This window comes from Drosophila kikkawai, chromosome 3L, assembly GCF_030179895.1.
Source record: "Drosophila kikkawai strain 14028-0561.14 chromosome 3L, DkikHiC1v2, whole genome shotgun sequence".
Lineage (NCBI taxonomy): Eukaryota > Metazoa > Arthropoda > Insecta > Diptera > Drosophilidae > Drosophila > Drosophila kikkawai.
In genome coordinates, this window is record NC_091730.1 from 18,725,155 (window position 1) to 18,746,938 (window position 21,784).

The window sequence follows — 21,784 nt, forward strand, 5'->3', positions numbered from 1 at the left end:
GCCAAAGCCAGGAATGTAGTTTTTCGGAATTGGTTTGGGTTTTTATTTGGGTTTGCTGAGAAAAATACAAAATAAAGTGATCTTGTCTGAGCGCTTTCGGAAGAGGTAATTTATTTTATGGCTTTATGAGGCAGGTTTTTAGTTGTTTTCTCTTGACTTTAAAAAGTGAAAAGTAAATAATTTCATCGATTTCTAGCAGTTCTAGATTTGAGTATGTGCTTAGACTTTTCCCTCAACTGGTCGCATATATTTTCAGGCTAGATTTTGTGCTAAATTATATTTAAATCAAAATGAATCCGGAAAAGTTAAAGAAGTTAGAGGAGCAGGTGCGCATTGGCGGCAAGGGCACTCCCCGTCGCAAGAAGAAGATCGTCCATTCCACGTCCGCCACCGACGACAAGAAGTTGCAGTTGTCGCTGAAGAAGCTTTCGGTAAAGCCAATCGCCGGCATCGAGGAGGTCAACATCATTAAGAACGATGGCACCGTCATCCACTTCAACAACCCGAATCTGCAGGCCTCTTTGCCGGCAAACACGTTTGCCATCACGGGCCACGGTGATCGGAAGACTATTGCGGAGCTGATGCCCAGCATCCTGGCGCAACTGGGATCCCAGGACATCAATCAGCTAAAGCAGCTAGCCACGGAGATCGTTAATAAGAGCTCGGCAGGAGGCGCTGCTTGTTCCGCTGCTGCCGATGACGGGGATGATGATGTGCCCGATCTGGTGGATAACTTCGAGGAGGTTGCCATTGCCGCTGCCTCTGCTGACGGTGGGAAGGAGACTTCCGATTAAAAGGAAGGCTTCATATGGAACATAAACAAACACACAAGGCGGAGGAGCGAAGGGGCAGGCAGGTATACAGGACATACCGCCCAGCCGGACACACTACAAGACACGCTGAACACACGGGATAAAGTCGCCCAGATTCAGAACCCAGGCCAAGAGAGCAGTATATCGCTGGAATACTCCTTTCCTTTGCCGTCCTTCGCCTTTTGACGGGGGTTGAAAACCCCAAAAAAATTAGAAGTCTTCATGTGTTGAGTTTTTGTAAGAAACTGATTTTATTCCATTCAAACCCTAGCTTATATAGCTAACATGAGAATGTACATTGTAGATCTTAGTTCTAGACCCACGCATCGGACAGTTCCCGATCGTGAGAAATATTTAAAGTACGATAAGGGTGCAAACAGTCACCCCGAAAGAACATATCTTAAACAAACCCAGACCGCTCGCAGGAGGTCATATTTCGGGTTACTTGTTATATAGGCTCAAGTGGCGGTTGTATTAATAGATAGATATGCACATACAAGTGCTAGGCCGTGCTCTGCTGCTGAGACTTAATCGCTAACAGATGCTTCTTATCTAAAACCGTGTTCATGTTTGAACATTCTGCCAAGGGCCAGCAAGATTCGGGGTACATTTAAATTAGTTGCAATTAAAATTAAGTGGACTGTATTTATTTTGTTTCATTCGATATAATTAATTTTGCAACTAATATTTTACAAAGCCCTCCGTATCATGGCTTAATACATGTACAATTTTATTTCTTTTTAACTTTTAATTTTTAATTCATCAAAATTTGTTTATCCGCTTGTATTTCTTTTTTCTATTATTTTTGAATTTCCTTTATATTAAACAATTGGTATTGAAACTGACTTTATGACTTTAACTCCAGCTTTATAAATACCTCCGAAGTGAGGTCCTGCCGGGGGAATATTGCATTAAGCAACTCCTGATCCTTTTTTTTTTTAACCAAAAAATTATTATATTAAAAAAAGAATTTTAATTAAGTCGACTTAGCTGCTGCTTTTTCCGCTTCTGCCGCGCCGCCGTCGTCTTTAATTTTGATGTTGTTGTTTTTGCTGCTGCTGTCGTCGCTGCCGCCGTTGTTTGTTGTAGGATGATTTCCTGATGCCGCCTGTTTCTGTATCGTCGCTGCGGCCGTCGTTGTTGTTGCAGACTTATTTGTAGTTGCTGCCGTGAGGTCGTCCCTCCTTCTACTTTTTCTCCGTCAAGGGCTGGGTAACTTCCACACAATATCATAGTCGATTTCTCAACCCCAGAAAATTGTTTTATTCCTATTTTCTGGTTGCCATATCTGGCATTTACAAAAAAACCAACCAATGGAGTTGGAAAAAAAATATTAATAAGGACTCTTATTGTCCTTTAATTTTAAAAAACCAACCAATGGAGTTGGAAAAAATTTTTTTGTTTAAAAACAAAAGGGACTCTTTTTTGACCTTTTGAATTATCGTTTTCACGACCACCAAAAACTTTTTTATTATTGTGTTTTTTTTTTTTTTAAATTTTGTCCCGATAGGTTTTTTTTTTTTTTTTTTTCACTACCGCGACTTTTCGATGTTTTAGGCCTCGAAAAAACGCCCACAATAAATATTTGTTATATTTATTTTTTAATTTTGTCGATTTCTCGACCACTTTTTTTTTTTAACAAGAAGGACTCTTTTTTTATCCTTTTGCATATATATGGTATATGTTGGCCATTTCAAATACCATAACATAATTTTATGCACTTTTTACATTTTCTTTAAGCACATTTTCTACTGATATTATTGGCTCCAGCACGCCTTACCATTTTTTTCATGGTATTACAGCAACCTACATGGTGCATGTTTTTAAAACATAAAAGACTCTTTTGTGTCTTTTTGTTTTTATTTTATACTCTGTTCCTTACCACGGGTGGGGGGAAACAAGAGTTAATTATTTTGCTACCTTTTAGCTACAAGTGTTACTTGCTTCGCTTGAAGGAGCTGGCCTCACTCTGAGTCCCTTACCATAGAGGGGGAAACTGCAGAGTTGTCGAAGCAAAAATGCTCCGAAGGCTCGATTGACCAAAATGAAAGAGCTCCAAAATAAATGAGAAGTCTTCATGTGTTGAGTTTTTGTAAGAAACTGATTTTATTCCATTCAAACCCTAGCTTATATAGCTAACATGAGAATGTACATTGTAGATCTTAGTTCTAGACCCACGCATCGGACAGTTCCCGATCGTGAGAAATATTTAAAGTACGATAAGGGTGCAAACAGTCACCCCGAAAGAACATATCTTAAACAAACCCAGACCGCTCGCAGGAGGTCATATTTCGGGTTACTTGTTATATAGGCTCAAGTGGCGGTTGTATTAATAGATAGATATGCACATACAAGTGCTAGGCCGTGCTCTGCTGCTGAGACTTAATCGCTAACAGATGCTTCTTATCTAAAACCGTGTTCATGTTTGAACAGGGGTCATGCTTTACACTATAAACTATTCATTTAAATCATTTACGAGACATTAACTATTCATTATTAAAATATATAAGGTATTAAATGAATATCTACAAAAAAATAGCTAAGAATATTGCTTTATTTGTACAAAAGCCATATAAAACATATTATATCTCGATTGTAATTCCCCTTGACCATATCAAAAGGATACCCCACCACATCTCCTTGAGCGAAATCGCACTTAACCATGGATGAGCCGCTGCAAATCAAGCGGCGATAGTCGATAATGGAAGACCATAAATAACTTGTGGGGTTTATTAACCCCTGGCTCCCTCCAGTCCACTCCCTCGTTTACCCCCACTCCCCTCCACTCTCTCTTGGCCATATATACCGCCTTTTGTTACCTCCATTCATAAGTTTTCTGCTCACTTTGCTCTTGTTCTGTTTATGTCGGCGAATGCGTTTCCGGTCAGCGACACAGGAAAACACGTTTATAGCAAAATATTGTTTTTGTTTCTTCTGTCGTTTCGTACACCACCGCCACAAGCCCTTAAATCACCGCATGGGGGGGACTGTCTATGATTAACCAATAAAAATAAATAAATACTGGCATTATACTTACGGGAAAGGAAATGAGACGGACGGAGAGTGTCGCGACGGTTTTTCATATGTGTTCCAATTTATTAACACCTTTTTGTTTTTGTCTTTGCTTAATTCTTAATAGCTGTTGTTAGCGGTTTTTAATTTTCTTCTTTTTTGTGTGTGTTTTTGGGATATTTTCATACAGTTCTTGGACATTGGTGGCAGCAACAAACATACGAAGCTCATCAAAAGTATTTTATTTTTTGGTTAATGGTTAATTCATATTTTTGTTTAGGTTTGTTTATTTTCATTGTGGATTTATAAAAAAATTAAACCAAAAAAGAAACTGGTAAGTTGGTTAGCTGTTCCATTAAACTTGGTCTAGACGTCAGAGGAAAAAAAAGATACCTGAAATCCAAGAAAAAATTCCCACAATTTCAAATAATTAAACACTTTTTTTGTTTTATTTATACCAATAATTGTGGCTTTTGTTTAATGTGTCTCATTATCGTTCTTTTTATTATAAGTATATACAGTTTTACTAATTTACACTACGCTTAGGGCGCTACAGTTACGCGAGCTTACACATACTTACAACTTGTGCATAAAGTACAGCGAATACACGGATCTCTAGTTTAGGAAATAATTACACGCACATCGAGGGAAGTTATGGTACATACGAAGTAAAATAAATTAAATTTATAAACGACAGGAACAAATTGGTAACTTAAGACGATAAAAACAATAACAGCTAAATCAATGATTGCTCGTGTACATTTGGCTTGGGTTCGGGCTTGGGGTTAAGGGGTTTCTTTTTCAGCAGACTTCGGGGTTGATATGTTTCTCGGGTAAAGTTCCGCCTGGCTGTGAACTCAAACTTGAAGAAAACCATACAGGATCCGTACGGATCTACACAGGTGAGTGGGAGATATAGGAAGGGAGAGAGACGAGAAGACCTGGCCGCCAAGGAAGTGTGCTCTACAATTTAGTGGGTTTCTCTCTCGGATCTGCCGCCTTATATCGGCTATATACGTGTTAGTGGTCGGGTATATGCATTGTATTGTATTCATTGATGTCGCCCCTGCTCTATATATCTTCCAATTTACATCCTATAAGCTCTGATTGCATAAGTTGTAAGTAATTAAATTAACGTACATATCTTCAAATGGTTTTTGGATTATCTTCTTCTCCACAAAATTGCACAACGTCTCTGGGGCAGCAGCGGTTGTTGTTGGGTGTTCCAATCTTTACGTTTACGTTTCATTATTTCAATTCTTATATTTTCTCTCAGTGTTTTTCGTATATATTTTCTTTTTTGGGGGCCCATGCCAAGGGAACCGCTGCGTTTCAGCTGGTTTTGCTTGCTATTTGGTATAAGCGGCGTTAATCAAAATACCGAATAATCACATTGTAAATTATTGTCCGAAAGTGTTATTATACCTTTCAAGCCCGGGCATCGAAGTCGGATTAGGAATCGGAATCGAAACTGGATCTGGAATCGGATTACGGCCGCAGGAGCGTCAGCTTCTGCTGCTCCCGGAAGGCGATCAGCGAGCGGAAGGCGGAGATGGGCGAGGCAACCGATGGCGCCGTCGTCTCAGGATCCGGAGATGCCGATGGATGTCATGGCTTTGCACTCAGCGAGGTCACATTGACGCCGGGCGATATCTTGCCAGAGTGCGAGGACGAGGACGAGGCGGTGGAGTTGCTGGATATTGGTCCCATCATGTGCTGTGCCGCCGACTGGCCGCTGCTTGTCGGTATGTGCACCACGTCGCAGCCCATGGACGAGGACGAACTGGAGGCGGAGGGTGAGGCCACTGGCGGTGGCGCCACCTGATGTTGGGCCCCACTTGCTCCACCCCCACCCGAGGTGGTCAGACTAAGCGGTGCAAAGTGCGGTCCATTGGCGGCTCCCGATACTGCCGCCTTCCACAGCAGCGGATTCATGCCCAGCGGTCCGTTGTGCGCTGCCAGACTGGCCCCGAAGCTGCGCTGATGTTCCAGGAACTCCTGCGTCGGAGCGCTCAGGTGCGCGGCCGCCGGTCCATAGAATCCCCGATACAGATCCGGGCGGACATAGGGCGAGTAGTTGGGTATCCTTGCCGCCAGCGGCGACAGAATCTTGCCCGGCGACGGCTGCTGGCCAGGATGTCCATAGAAGCCGGGATGCGTGGGCGGCAGTTCCGCCGCGAGGTTATCCTTGGCCCCCGAGCTTGACTCCTTGCTGTCCTTGGAGGCCATGTCTGCGAGTGACCAGATCCTGGGCTTGGCCGTTCCGCCCACCGCCGTCTGCAGGGAATTCTGCTGCGCCTGCTGGTGCTGCTGCAGCAGCTGCTGCTGGTGGTGATGGTAGGCGGCAATGTCGGGGGGCGAGCCCGCCGGTGGCCGGAAGTGATGGTGCAGGGCGGCGGGATGGAAGAGCGGATGGGCGCCGGGTGGCATGCTACCAGGTCGGTCGTACAGATCTGGGGAGCCGTTGGGCGAACCCGGGCGGGACTCGGACCATTCACTGTTGTTGCTCTCGCCGGGTCGGTCGGCCAGCATGTCGCCAAGACGACCGCTGCGGTCCTTGTCGTCCGTGGAGCCCACACCAGAGTCCTTGGCATCTGTAAGGGGAGAAGAAAAGTAAAGGGATGAAGTTAGTATAAAATTAGGAAGAGTAGAAAATATATTAAGAAGTATTTAATAAGAATTTAGTTTCTCTCTTTGATCTTTTTTAACATTAATATAAGAATTTTACTTTTAAAAATATGTTTAAAATAGGATTCAGTAAAAATAGTGTTATTCTCTTACCTAACAGATCATTATCCTCCGTGTTCTTGTCATCATCATCGTCGATATTGGCATCATCGTCATCGACACGGTTCCTGGGCTCCCAGGTCATTTTGTTCTCCTTTTTCAGTCTTCTTCTCGCGTTGGCGAACCACGTGGACACCTGCGTCAGCGTCATCTTGGTGATAATGGCCAGCATTATCTTCTCGCCCTTGGTCGGATACGGGTTCTTCTTGTGCTCATTCAGCCAGGCCTTCAGCGTGGATGTGGTCTCGCGGGTGGCGTTCTTCCGCCGGGCTCCGTTCAAATCCATGCCGTAGCTGCAAAAAACAAGAAAAGGAATTCTTAGTTAGACGGGGTTAAAGTCAGAGTTTGCGATAAGGACGACCGTCGGACCGACCAACGACCGACCATTCCTCGAATTGCCAGCAGGTGATTAAGGCCCGAGTGGAATGCAGGCCCAGCTGTTGCCAGGTCGTTTGGAGTTCCTGCTTAAATATGCGCCAGGCCGGGGCCCAAACAATTGTTGCAATTTGTTAAACTGGCCAAAAGGGACGCTGGGCGGGCTGGGCTTTGTTTGTGCGTTAAATTTGTTCATCATAAACGCATTTGCATGGGCCCCGATGAACATTTATGCCCGTGCAGTTTGCGGTCTGACACATTGCTACCCATCCCACTGTCCCCGGTCGACTCCATCCACAATGGGAATCGATGGTCGATGGTCGAATGTTGCCGCATGCCGCCGTGGACAACAACTGTCCTTTATCGCTTTTTGTGGGCAGTTAACATGAACGTTTTTAGTATATTGAGTGTATATACATCGCGGCGAGCGCATATACATATGTCCGGGAATACTTAAATACACTGGGGATAATTGCTACAAGAATTTCTTTAAATTAAAAAAAATATTTCCTCAAGTAGAACAAGGAAATACAGTGACAGAGCAGATAAGATATTAAAAGAGATTCAAATATGGATATACATTTTCTAATAAATATAATAGAATCAATTTAATCCTGTATATTCCAGGATCATTATAATTCTCAAGTCATTTTTTTGTGTCTTTCAAATACAGAACTTTAATAGTCTTTTAAATTATCTGGTCATTTTTAGGAAGCCTTTTCTTTTATGATTGTTTTCTCTGAACATTTGATTAAGTATTTGAATGAATTGACATTAGTTCTTGAAACTTTAAAATAGTTCTTATGTAGCCATTTAAGCTATTTACTGATATCTTTAACTTTTATAATTCTCAAGTTATTTTTGTGGCTCTTTGTTTTCAAATGTTATCCTGTTTAAAATATATTTCTAAATATTTGATTAAATAATCGAATTGATTTGCCTAGAAACGAGCTCTCTCTCTCAATTCAATTTATAAGAAAATATGCACAACCTCCTTCTAATTTCCCCCAGTGTGCAAAATGCAAAACAGCAACACGGGGGAGCAAGAGAAACAGAAACAGATACAGTGCCATTGCATACATGTGTAGCTGTCTCATTTGTAGTTCTCAGACAGCTGCCCGATCCGAACAGAGAGGATGACAACGATGTCAACTGGATGCTAAAGCAGCTATAGCTATAGCCACAGTAAATACATACACATACTACATATATGAAGCGATATACAGAGGGATTGCTGGTGCTGCTGCTGCTCTGCTCTGTGCGATGCATTAATTAATTTAAGTTTGAATGCAAAGTGTCGCCGAGTGCGAAACACCTGCGCAGACAGGCACTCTGCCTTTGATCACCTGACAGCTGAATACATTTTTTTAATTTTCCTATCAGCGCTGTAAATGATTGGTGACGACAACAACGCCCCCAAGTGCTCAGGTCCCAGGTTTCCTCCAATTTAAAGGTGGGGTCTCTCTCGCGCGCGTATTCCCGCTGAATTTTGAATTTCGAATTCGAATTCGCCAAACCGCCAGCACGTCACGGCGAAATAACTCAAAATTGATTTATGGCGAATATGGTATGGCCAAGATAGACAACAACTGCGATATATCATCGACATCGACGACTCCAACAGTAGCTGCATGAGTCAACTATCAAATTTTGTTATGAGTGTCAATTACAGGGGAAACAATGGGCCCGCCGATGTACCTGTCCGAACGTGAGGTGAGGTGAAAATGACGTGACGGGATGTTGTCGATTGTCGATTGTTTAACTGGCAATTGTGTTTGGAAATTTATGTCACTTCAATGCAGCATGTTTGTGGTTTTTTAGGTTTCGGAGGTGCGTTGCCTTGCCTTGCCCTGCCGCTGCGTTTCATTTCGTTTCGATCGGCGGAAGCAACCCACCCGCCGACGTGCAAACGATCAATTACAAGCGAATAAATGGGGAAACTCGACAAAGTGAGTATCGGAGTGCCGAAGTGCCGAATGCCGCTGCGCCTGCGTGCCAATATGCGCCGGACTTTTACTATTCGAACGCACTTTTCCGCGCCGTCATTTAAAATGCACCTGCACGCACCTGCAGCACCTCAATCCGAGTCCCAATCCCAATTCCCACTCACGTTCCGATCGACGCCTTTCGACGCGGACCACCATCCGAGTTTATGGAGTTTATATAGCGCTATGTGGGGAAGTATCCATCAGATACTATTGTGACTAATCCTCACCTGTTGAACGGATAGCCGGCAAAGGCCGCATCGTAGGGATGATACATCGAGGGATATGGCCAGGGGGAGGCTCCGGCCACCAGGTTCTCCTTCAGATCGATTCCAGCCTGGAAAATACAAAGAGACACACAGCATAAATATTTTTGTCAAAAAAATATAATTTTAGACTAATTCCCGCAGCTTGAACCCGCGGGACCTTGAACCAAAATTATTAAAAATCATGTTAAACAAATTCATTAAGACATATTTGTGTTTATTTTTGGATGGATGGATGGCTTGAGATGGGGCAAGTGTTATCAGGAAAAAACAAAGCACAGTGGAATTGTAATTTTTCAACTATATAAAAAAGTTTTCTAAAAATATATAAAATATTTGTTGTGCTTTTAAAATTTCCCCAGAACCAGAAACCATTTCCCATTAAGTTCGTTAACACAAATACCCATTAGATACTGAAGAATTCCTAGTATTACCACTAAATTAAAATATATTTTTGTGTCAATGTACAAGTGATAAGCCCGGCAACAATCTGACCAGCATCAGTGGAACATGTGGACAAGTCGTGACGCCTGGCAGTGACTTTAAGAGCTGGTAGATCTACTCTCCGCTCGCATTCAGTCTCCCAGATTGTCTACTTAATCGCCACGCTGGAACAAGCATATATAGTAGTGCCATTAGGCCCAACGATTGGAATCACAGAAAACATTTAGGAACACAGACTTTGGCACTGATAGGCGTGGGACAACAGGCGTGTAATATAGAACGCCGATTAAGTTTAACACGACAATTATCTCCGCGTCTTGTCTCGATTCGCTGCGACATTTGCCAGCTGTTCGGGGGCTCCGATAATGGCGGAGCGACAGAGGCAGCTGCCTCTAGTATATATTCTATATAATATAATCGCACTGAATAGTCAAAGTCGGACGCATATTCGTCACCTGAGGCACGACCCGCCTCCGCAGTTATGACACAAACATATTGTCCAGCCAGAAACAGCGGGGGTACGAAAACAAGATGCGGAATCAATGAGAACGAGCCCGATACGGATCTACATGGCACCGCAGGACGAGTGCAAGAGTGCAGGAGTGCAGGAGTGCTGCAGCAGGATGCTCGCACTCGGATGCAGGTCCCGAAATCCAGTCGAAATCTATTGTTTCGCTGTCGCGACGAGCGTCTGGACAGAAATTGCTGTGGATTGCGGCAAAGCGGAAATATTTTTATGTCGCCAACACGAAAATGTTGCCGTTGATGTTGCAACATCGCTATCGCCGGCCATCGATGCGGAGTAGGAGTGAGTCTGGCATCGGTATTGGGACTCTGTTCGGGTTCGGGTCTGGGTCTCGGTCTGGCCAAGAGGTCTCCTCTCCTGCCACTCGTTGGCGCAGCATGTGGTGAGTGCGAGTACAGCGGCGATAGACTGATAAACAGCAAAGGCAACAGCCACAGATCTTTCGGGGCCAGGTTAACTCCAGGGCCAAGGCCCTTTGACAGGTTTGGCACTTAGCAAAAAAGTATTTATATGTTAAACTAGTAAGAAAATCCCTTAACAAAAATTCCTAAAAAAGATTTTTAATCTACTAGTTTTCCCAAAATCAAACTGACTCAAAAAAACAGGTTAAATGTTAAAAAAATATTCTTGCAAATTCATTTAAGTATAAGTACAGATTACAGACTAAAATATGCTTCAGTTCCTGGAACTGGAAATAAAGTTTAGTTAAAAAGCGAATATTTTAAAAATTTAATGAGATTAAGTTTTATTCTTTTCCAGAAACTATGGAATTTTTTCATTTGATGCCTATAAACGTAAATATCTTGCTTTTTAATCTTATTTTATAATAAAACTGAATATAATGTACTCTTTTTGAATGTCGTTAAAGTGATCATTAAATCAACTTTTCTTTTTAATTAATATTTATTAAATGGAATTACTTGATATTTTTACTGTGATTTTTACTTTACCATGTATAATCTTTTCTTTTAAATATTCTTCCTTTTAGCAATATATATTTTTCCAAGTGCATCGTACAGACTGCGTCTCCGAGCGATTGCAGAAGTCAGTTAGCCGAACATGGACAGCGTTTTGGGACAGACTATATTAAATTACACGGGCTGCTCCTATTTCTCAATGGAAGCTCGAACCGAACCTTGCTGAACTGAACCGAGACCGAAACCAGTTTACGTTTTACAACCTTACAATAATCACGCCCGGCTATCACGGGAATTGGCCAAAAGTCGAGGATGGCAGTGGGAATGGGAATGGGGGATCCTCACATCCCATCCCATCCCATCCCATCCCGTACACCGAATCTGTCTCGTGCGTGTTTGGCAGCGAGTGCGTGTAGGCCATGTCGATGCGGGTAAAGCGCATATAATAAATTGTAGCCGGCTACCAAGCCGGGTAGTATCTACTATATATCCACTGAGCAACAGTAGCTGGTTGCTATTGCCTCGAGAGTCGGGAGTCTGCCTTTTGGACGCAAAAACGCACCCGTGCCGGCCGGGATTTGCGCTGGCGGTGGTTAATATTAACAACATTCGACATGTTTGCGTCTGCGTTTATTATTACCAATGCAGCGATGCGGCAGCAACAGCAACAGCAGCAGCAGCAGCAACTGTTGATGTTGCAGCAGCAACTGCAACTCGTTTTTTTTCGAGTTAAATATTGCATTACCACTGGCGACGACAACTGCAATTGTAAAAAGCGCTGTAGCGCAGATCGCATATTGCCGATAGCTTGTTCTTCCGCAACAATGTTTATGCATTTGCAAAATGTTTGTAGTTTCGGCTTGTACCAGGTGTGTTTGTGCCTTAAATGCCCAAATCTGACCACCATCAGTGCACGGAAGAGGGAGATTTTTGGCTGGGCATATCAATGATGGGGAATATTTAACAAAATTAAATCATTTTAAGGTTTTGAAGAAATTTTAAAGGCATTTTTGAATGTCTGAAATGTCTTTCTTACTAAGCAATAAAATTAAACCTTGAAATCCAAGCAGTAGCTAAGTTATAGTTGAACCAAAAACTCATTTTTCTCTTTAAATATTACAAGGTGATTCATCGCAGTTCATCATCTGTTTGTTTAAAGATGAATCATTGCAGTTGGAAATTACTTAAAATATATTATAGAACCGTGAAATTGTGTTTTTAAAAATCCTTCAAAAAATTAAATCATAATAAATATTAGTTATTAACTGTATAAATAAAAAAAGAGCTCACAATAAATTTGAACCTGTAGAAGATACACTAGTTACCATATTAATAATCAAGAAGAAACTGCAGATCTCGAATAATAATGGAATTATAAAACACGCTGGATATACTCCCCATGCCTTCGCCTGGTCTTCCATTTCCCATTAATCTTTTTCCCTCACAAAACTAATATTTGGCCAGGCAACTTGTGTTTATAATAAAGCCCGAGAAACTTGCCCCCTCCCGGGAGAGAACAACATGAATGACTGACCACTGGCGGCTGGCCACAAGAACACTCCAAGTGGTTGTTGGGATGTTGTCTGATCCGTTGGATCCCAACCATACCCGACAATCGGAGTGCGTCGTTTCACGCATCGGGAAGTGCGGTTTGACCGGGCTACCCTCTCCTCCGTCTGCGGGCAAATTAAATAATTCAAATTAAAATGGGTCTTTGTCTTCATTACCAAGGAAATTCTGCGACTGTGTTCCCTTCACGCCAAACGTCAATGCCTTGGGATTACGACTATATCGAGGAGGAGGAGGAGCTGGAGGAGACGGAGTAGTCCGACTCCGATTCCGGCTCCTGTGGTCTGTCGCCCTGATGCGCCACGATTTGAGCGATGCGCGTAATGACGGGTCGAGTTAATTAATTGCTGCTTCGATTTAAAAATAAACGCACGTTTGCCCGCCGCATTCCCGCCTGTGCAGCCAAGAATGAATGGAATCGGAATCGAAATCGGATGCGTCTTCGTATTCGTATTTGGAATTGGAGTTGAGAGCCGAGAGTCTTGGTAGTTGGGAATCGGAATCGTAATCGAAATTGAAATTGAAATTGACGACAGCGCGGAGTTTGAGTTGCGCCAAAGAATGCGTTCTGTCCTAGCTCCACTAATCTACACTTTAAAAAATGGTTATTCGGCGAATAAAGTACTTGAAGTACTTTTTAAAAGTAGGAGATGTTTATAAAAAGATCAGAAATAGTTTCTTTTTGGAAATTAGCCCATTAAGACGACTATTCAACTTCGAATAATTAATTAAATTTGGTTATATTTGTCCCAAAAAATAGTATATTGTTTTTGTAAGAAAAAAATCCATTTTAAATCGATAAATTTCGATGTTAATGGATAAACTTTCTGGTTTTATTATGCTGTAGATAAATTTAATATGTGCTAATTAGCTCATATAAATTTTATTTCTTCTTTACATTTAAAGTTGATTTAATTTGAAATAATTTAATTTGAATGAATACTTTTAATTACAATTCTTTACAAGTTAAATATTCTCTTAAAAATAAAATAATCTTAAATGTTCCCTGTGTATGCTTGTAATTCTTCCCCCTTTTGCAAACTGGAGCTCCCAGCTGCCTTTCGATGACACTTTTTTTCACAACTCCGCTTATAAAGTTGTACAACTCTGAGGTTGATGTGGATGGTGTTGCTGGTCGGTCGGTTGGTCGGTTGGTCGGTTGGTCGTGTTCCCTGTTTGTTTGTACGTTGTTCGTATGCGTTGCCATGACTGCTAATTTGTTTGTTGTAGGCAGGACGGCCATTCACAAATACTCTCGTGCCAAGGCAGCCACTTCCTTTTCCTCCCATCCATACACACAAACACATACATATACATACATACATATAAAAGTGCAAAATTTACTGTTAACGAACATTCTCAACTTTGCCAAAAAGCCAAACAACAACGGCAGCAACACAGAAACTTTCCACAACACTTACGGCAACAACAATGAGATTGGTGCCGGAGCAGTAAATGTATTTAGTACTTGGGCATAAAGCCCACCGCCCCATGCCCCACCCTCTGGAAAAACACCCCCTGGCCGCCGTCACCTTGCCATTAGAAAAGCCACCCCCGAAAAAACAACACGACAACACTTCGACATTTTCAAAAGTTGACAAATCAGTGCATGTAGCGCCAGGTTCCAAGGAGCCAAGGATGTTGGGAGGCTGAGCCGAGTCTCGGGGGTTGTTTTCTCTAAAAGGCCAGAGTGTGATATCGGAAGTGGGGCCTCAGCCCCCCTTTTTTCATATAGTATATGGAGAAAGCGAGAGAGTGGTCCGATTTGTAGTTGCTTTCTGCTACATTTTGTAGAAAACTTGCCGGGGGGGCGAAAAGTTTTTGTAGCTCCCACAGGATATGAGCATATACCGCAGCCTAGCAGCCAGCAGTCCTTTGTTGGGGCCAAAAACCCAGGGCGACTATGTTGTCGAGTGTGAAATTTCATGCTTGCATTGTTGTCGTTGATGATGTTGCGGCACTTAAACTGGGGAAAAGTCAATATACCATTCTGGGCTGCTTGCCCGGCGTCAAGTGTCTAAAAAGCAGCTATTCTGTGTATTCAGGAGGCCAGTCTGTGTGTGTGAGCAGGATTCAGGATACAGGCTCCAGGCAGAGTCCCTGTGCCGCGTAGGGAAAGTTCAAGTCCAAAATGGCAGGACACTCATTAGACTTGGCAAGTGTCTACAGGCCAAACTTTAACTTAATTGTTTGTTTGGGTTTTAAAAAATCATACTTTTTCAAGAGGTTGTGGGACTTTAAAATAAATTTTAAATATTTTATAGCTTGTTTTTGATTAAATTTAACATTAGTTTTTATAGAAAAATTTATATTTTTGGTCTAAAGAAATTATATAAATTGTTCATCCAATTTCCCTGAGCCTGTCAGAAGTGCCTACCCAAACAAAAGACCCATTTTAAATTAGGGACAGCCTTTTACAATTAACAAAATTAATTTCTTCGAGTGTCACGAGTGCAGGATGCAGTGCAACATATGCGCCGGGGTCGTACCCAAGGATCAGCAGATAAACGGATGAATGAAGCGGAATGGGAATAGGAATGGAAATGGAATTGGAACTGGAGGGCGGACAGCCTGACAGCCTGTCACTTGCGTGTTGACAAATTTATTAATAAGGTACGAGGCGGCATCGCCAGTCGACGCCCCCAAACAAGATGGGAAAACTGGGAAAAACTCTGAAGGGAAAATACACCGGGCGCGGCCTGGGTTCGGCCTATTTGTTAGCAGCGGCGGCGCTCTTCAAATGCGACGACGGTTGCACCATCATCCACTGAAGTCATCATCCACCTTCGGAGCCGGAGAACCGTAGAACTGGAGAACTGTAGGACTTAAGAGACGGAGTCGTGAGTTTTTGGGAGCGGGACATAGTGTATTCCCGCGCTGCGGCAACTTGACAGCCGCTTGACAGCTCGTGTCAAAGTAATGAATCCACCGCATTGAGCAGACACTTTTACAACTACGGTGTACGGCAATATATCTACATATAAACACACATATATCTATCTATCTTCTCGGGAAGAGAAATCGCTCCAGTTTAGCGCCGGCGGCTGAAGTGACTAATTACGACCCCGGATGATTTATTTAGCAGATGCCGCGACCCGACCTGCCTTGTCTCTTAAACGCCTGCCATCGATCCGGATGAGGAGGAGAGTAGGGACTGTGTTTTGTGATCTTGAGTACTCCTGCCAACGCGCTAAATTGGCGTGTCAGCAGCGGGTAGATATCTACCAGATAGTGAGTGCCTCTCGATCCCGATCTGGCACTTTCATAATTTGTTTTTGGAGACAATGGCTAAACTTATACGAGCACGGCTACTGTCCGGAGTTCGGAGACCACAAACCGGTTCCTTATCACCTTTTTTCCCGCTGAACTAGAAACCAGTTGAGATGCAAATTCCCCTGCGTTGAATATTTTATTATTGGGCTTGTGTTTGATTAGGCGAAACACCATTGGCGGACATCGATTGCACTTAAATCACTCGACGGGCGATTATATTTAATCACACATTAGCGTTTGCCCAGATCAGCGAATATTAGGTTTAGTCACAACAACTACGACTCCTATTTATATATATATATATATATTTCACTTCATCTTCAGTAGCGGCATTCGAAATACTCATTCATTAAACTCTCAGTTTCAATTTCACAGTCGTCAGCGCGTTTCGAGTTGCCTGCTTCTGCTTCTGTTTCTTGTGATTGTGCTTTTTGGTTTTGCTTTTGCTTGTGCAGCTCTCAAGACTTTTTCCTTTTTTGGCTTGTAAGCAAATAAATTTATGTGTTCACTTTTGAATGCGACATTTTATCGGATCATATTTAATGGGCGCGAAAGAGGCCTCGACAAGGGAGAATCAGAACGGAGCTGAGCTGAATCGGGAAAATGCCTACCGACAGCGAAGACAAATGCACACATTTAATTTAAAGTAAATACCTGTGTTTAATTTAATTGTCACGGAATGGTTTGGGGGAATTACTAGACCATTTTTATGGTTCTTAGTATTTAATTTGAATTTTTGAAATTGAAATATATTAGATATTTAAATTTTTCTCAGAGTTCTAAGAGCCTTTTGGTATTAGTTACACTTTTAATCACTGCTCGTATAATCACTCTAAGCTCACTTAATCACTTGCTTTATTTACATTTATTATTTAACAAGTTGTTTATATTTAAATTAAGAAAACCGGATGCATTAGATCCATTTAAAATTGCTTAAATGGTGTTCTAATTCAATTAAATTCACTTTAAACCTGGTTTTAGTTAATAACCAATTACACGAGTTTAATTAAATGTTTAAGTAGACTTCAATGGATTTTATTGGGTTGTTTTAATTATGTTTTAAGTAAGGTGAACTTAACTGCTTCTTTTGTTTTTCTTTGCTAATTTTATTATATTTCCAAAACTGTTTTGTAATGGTTTTCCCTCACCAGACAATTAAAAAACAAGATACACATTAAATTACACATCTCCCTTTCCCTTTAAATGTCCTTAAACATTTTAAGTCGATACATTGTATTGACTGGCAAGGGCAGTTTCTCCGATTCTTAGGTGGCTTTCCCGGGAACCGAGCACCGAACACATGCCAGAACCCAAACTCAAACCACTGGGTGTCCAGTCTTTGGGCTCCGCATGTGGTCCCCAGAACATTGTGTCCAAATAGAATTGTTGGCAAACAAAGGCAAATTACATGATGCTATTAGAAGCAATGCGAGGCGAACAAAGGGCCGACGGCCAAGCGCCGGACATGCTGTGGACGTGGTGAATGTGGTGGGCAGTCAGTGCCTGTCCATTGTCCATAAATTCGGACAGTACAGGGATCCTGGCCGCCTCAGAAAACTCTCAACTCAACTGGAGTCGGAGGAGATCGGAGTTAAGCCAGCGATATTTCGCAACTTGGCGGCACACACAATGTGGCTTGAAATATCGCCGCTGGCGAACCAAAGGTCAGGCATAGGCTTAGGCCCTAAGTACCCATGGACCTGTAGGACCTATAGGACCTGTGGCCCCCAGCCTGACAAATCGCTTCAAGCGAGGCTCCGCTGTAGGCCAGTTTTTCGCCGCAGGTTCGGAAGCATAGACCCGCGGGGCACGATCAAATGACGACGACGCGACTTGAACCTCAACTTCAGGCTGAGCCCAAGCTTCGGTGGTGGTCTCCCGCTCCGCTCCGACTGGACAAATTCACAAATTTATTGCGCCATTGTTCGGGACATATGACTTATGAACAGGCTTTACGAGGCACACAGAGAAATATTAAAGTCAAGGAAAAGTATAAATATTTTTCTTAAAAAAAATTAAGAATCAAACTTTTTTGAAAATCCAAATTCATTCTATTTTAGATAAAAGAATCCATTATTTTTCAGCAAATATTATCCAAGATTTAAATTCATAATTTTCGTTCAGTGTACCGCCTAATGTCTCCCCAGATTTCAAAAATTTTTAAGTGCTGAGCTCACTTACCGGATTTGCGTAGAACGGCGGCTGATCAGCCGCAATGCCGGAGAGGTAGGCGGACATGCCCTCCGGATAGACGCCGAGGGGCACGCCTCCGGCGGCTGCTAAACGCTGGTAGTTAAGCATGTCATACTGGCAGGAGCAGATCGTCTGGCCGCTGACCGGATCCGTATAGATGGTGCGACCCGTATCACAGCAGCGGTTTCCCGAACCGGGTCCTCCTCCTGGCGCTCCTCCTCCCGGTGGTCCCGCTGAATGGGGTCCTCCTGGCGGCGGCGGTCCACCGACAAGCGGCAGCGGTAGGGCAGGCAGACCGGCGGTCGGGCCGCACGGAGAGGTGGAGCGGGCACCCGGCGGCACCGTTGAGGTCACCATGCCACTGTGGCCGGGCCCGGAGATGCCGGGCGCACTCAGCGGCTGGGCGGCGGGACAGGCGAGCGTGGGCAGGGTCGACGGTGGACTCTGCGGAGCGTTGGTTGGAGGCGTGTTGGGCGACGAGGTGGCAAGGTGAGTTGAAACGGCATTCTGGAAGATTAGGAAGGAAATTTGGAGTTATTTAAGGATTTATTTTGTTATAGATATGTATTTTTTAAATTTTTTATTTAATATGTATTTAATGAAATGCAACTTTTAAAGTTATATGTGTCAGATTACCAGCTTTTATTGTAGATATAAAATATTTTTTAACTTAAAAGGGTCATAAGCTATATTTAAATCAACTGATATGTTGATAAATAGAGTTAAAACTCTAATAAAAACCCTTTAAACCTCTAACCCTAATCCCAAATAAAAATTAATAAACACCATTACCAAAAAACGAAACTAATTTAAAACGTTTCCCAAAGGAATTCCCTTTGCTTCAATATTTATTTCCCAAAATTTGGATTATACGACTTTTTGGTTTATGGGCAGCCCATTAAAAAGCAGCTTCTTGCTTTGGATAAAAAATTAACAACAAATAACAAAAACAGAAAAAAAAAGAAGAGAAAAGCCGCATAGATGGTCTACTGTACCGCGCTACCAGCTGGCACTAAAACTTAATTAAAAACGTTGCCCCTTATCAATGCGATAAGCGCGACTCTTCAGTGTGTCCGAAGGGCCCAGAACAGAACTCCGGATCCCGAGCTCGGTCTCAGAGTCCCCAGAGTCAATAAAGTGGGCTCTGGTGCCAGGCCCACACCCCCCTGTTGCCCCTTTCCGATCTTCAAAGTGGGGCCGCCATTACCAACAAATCATGTTTTCGATTGACAACATTGATTTAAATTACACAGCCGATTGCTGCCAACGACGACAACTGACTGCAACATCGACAGCGAGGCAAAGGCAACGGCAACAGCAACGCAACGACAACGGCAACGTCCTAAGAGCAATTTGATTGTAAGTTGTCCAATGAGTGCCCGGATCGGGGCTCTATAGTGCTATAGTGTGTGCCTGTGCGCACATAAGCCTATCGCGCACTTTTGTCAACACTTTTAGTTGCTTGCAGTGCCTGCATTCGCACATGGGGGTACGGGGGGGAGCCATGGAGTCTTGGTGGATACTACAAACGGGTTCCTGGTCTCCCTGGTCTCTGTGCCTCTTCCCGTTTAACATTTTACAAATGATCCGAGGCGTAAGATACGATTTTTATCGCCTGCCGCCGGTCGGTCACAGAGAGAGCGCTGCATGTTGTATCTTCGGTCGTGATTGATACCGCCGCTATAGACATATATGTATATATATATTTGTATATTTGTATATATAGTGTGTCCCTGGTCCCTTGTCCCGTCTCGTGCTTTCATCGAGTGACAACTCAAGTGGCCCTATGCGATTAAAAATTAATTCCCGGTGTTTGCTGGGATGGATGGATCCGCTGGATGGATCCACTGGATGGTAGGCCTTCTTATCGCTTGGCTCTTTGAATCAGCCGCCGATGATTATCGACTATCTATAACTGCAGGCAGTGTTTCTGCGGCTATATATATTTTATTTTTGGTTACTTAGAGAGTATGCTTTGAGGTATTTGTATTTAATATATATTTTTAAGAGACTTTAGGCCAAGCCACAGGTTGCCTTTTCCCAAGAAAAGAATATTATTCAAGGATCTCAGATTATCTAAGTAGCAGGAACACTAAAAGATTCTCCTATTTGCAAAGAGGAACGTACTCTGTGACCTTGCTGGGTTGGTTAACAACCAAAAGACATTGCTTCGAGGGATTTTCCGAATTGGCAGCGATCATTTCGTGTGTTTTGGCCAATGTAGCACACTTGTGGTCCTGACATTTTCAACGGATTTGGCAGACATCGATCCGAACATCTTCAGAGGTTTATTTTTAACCCCGTGTCTGCCGTTTGCCAACTCAAATCAAATCGCGTGAAAATCGATTCAGATCAGAGCCCGCTGTTTGTGCACTCGGACATGTGTTCGTCCGATCAACAAGTAGTGCCATCAAACGGGTTCCCTCAAGTGCAATCTAATTGTCACTATCCAAACTCAGGCATTAATAACAGCACAACCCATCTTACAAGCTATAAATTCCAAGCATAATAGCTGCGGAAAAACAAATTGGAATACGCACCATTACTAAACAGATACCGGTTTCATTACTGTGCACTGTCATTTAATATTAATTTTTGCTTTTAACTAAAACTATAAAGCAAATCTTAATGTTACGATCCACGATCACGAGGTGGGGATCCGCGCGATGCACTCGGAAATAAAATGTGGGTTTCGTTTAAGGGATATCTTAGAGGGTTTATTTTATATGTATTTCAGTTATTTTGTGAGTTTCTTGTGTGTGTTTTTATTTTGTTTTAAGAATTTCTTGTAATCTTTTCATCACTTTAGTGGTTGCACTTGCCGACGGCTAAGGATTTTTGTGTCGTTCGGTTCGATCGCCGGGCGGGCACTACGTTAATCCGTGAAATCCGACGGCTGGCGAACAGGGGGATCGGAATCGGAATCGGTACCGAGATGGAGCTTACGCAGCGGGCGCAGCTATCCGGAGGATGCGACGTATCTCAGACTGGAGCTGCGGCGGCGGCGGCTGTATCTGAATCCAGCTCGCACCACGAAGGCGAGCGGTGGCGACGGCGGCGGGCAGAGAGCACAGATTCACAGCACACACAGCACACGGCACAGCGCACAGCGAACAGCGAACAGCGGACACGAGCGGTACGAACAATCTGCGTAACAGTCAAAAGTAGACTAACATGAGTTTCTTGGGCAACTACAAAGTGTACGACAAATGGGAATTACACGACAACCGACAATCGAAAAACAGCGCAAAGCAGCCAGGCAGCGGCAGCAACAACAACCCCACGCACAGCGGCACACACACAGATACTCTGGCTTCCAAGTGTGTGTATGGCGAGAGAGAGAAAACGGGTTTTTTGTCACAATATGTGTGCGTTCTCTTTGCTCTTTTCGTATCTGTGAGCAGGCCGAACCGTATCTGAGCAGTCGTCGAGTATCTGTATCCGAGTATCTGGGCAGGGGAGTATCTGGGCTGGAGCTCTGTGTGGAAAAAGTAGCAAACGAGGCGGCACGACAACGACTGCGACGACTGAGACGACGACGACTGCGAGAACACGAACGGCAACAACGGCAATAATGATTATCATTATAAGTGGGCTGGCGCTGCTGCCAGGCGGCTGTGTGTGG

At 43.2% G+C, this 21,784-nt stretch overlaps 1 protein-coding gene, 1 long non-coding RNA gene and 1 pseudogene across 5 annotated transcripts; 2 read left to right on the forward strand and 1 right to left on the reverse strand.

The window, feature by feature from the left end:
• Positions 1–210: 210 nt before the first annotated feature.
• On the forward strand, positions 211–1,020 carry LOC108070388 (transcription factor BTF3 homolog 4 pseudogene; annotated as a pseudogene).
• Positions 1,021–4,295: 3,275 nt separating this feature from the next.
• mirr (iroquois-class homeodomain protein mirror) lies at positions 4,296–21,318 on the reverse strand. 4 transcript variants are annotated; one of them, XM_017160938.3, is made up of 5 exons: positions 20,700–21,318; positions 18,148–18,666; positions 9,202–9,308; positions 6,606–6,904; positions 4,296–6,418 (listed from the first exon to the last, which is right to left on the reverse strand). In XM_017160938.3, exons 1-5 carry the CDS (start codon positions 20,739–20,741, stop codon positions 5,433–5,435), a joined length of 1,953 nt encoding a protein of 650 aa, XP_017016427.1. In that variant the 5' UTR covers positions 20,742–21,318; the 3' UTR covers positions 4,296–5,432. The 4 variants fall into 4 exon arrangements, with proteins under 4 accessions (XP_017016427.1, XP_070141503.1, XP_070141502.1 ...); XM_070285402.1 differs by lacking the exons at positions 18,148–18,666; positions 20,700–21,318 and adding an exon at positions 9,733–9,930; XM_070285401.1 differs by lacking the exons at positions 18,148–18,666; positions 20,700–21,318 and adding an exon at positions 9,706–9,930.
• On the forward strand, positions 10,067–11,086 carry LOC108070457 (uncharacterized). The gene is made up of 2 exons (XR_001770554.2): positions 10,067–10,589; positions 10,967–11,086. It is a non-coding gene; the product is annotated as an uncharacterized lncRNA (long non-coding RNA).
• Positions 21,319–21,784: the final 466 nt, after the last annotated feature.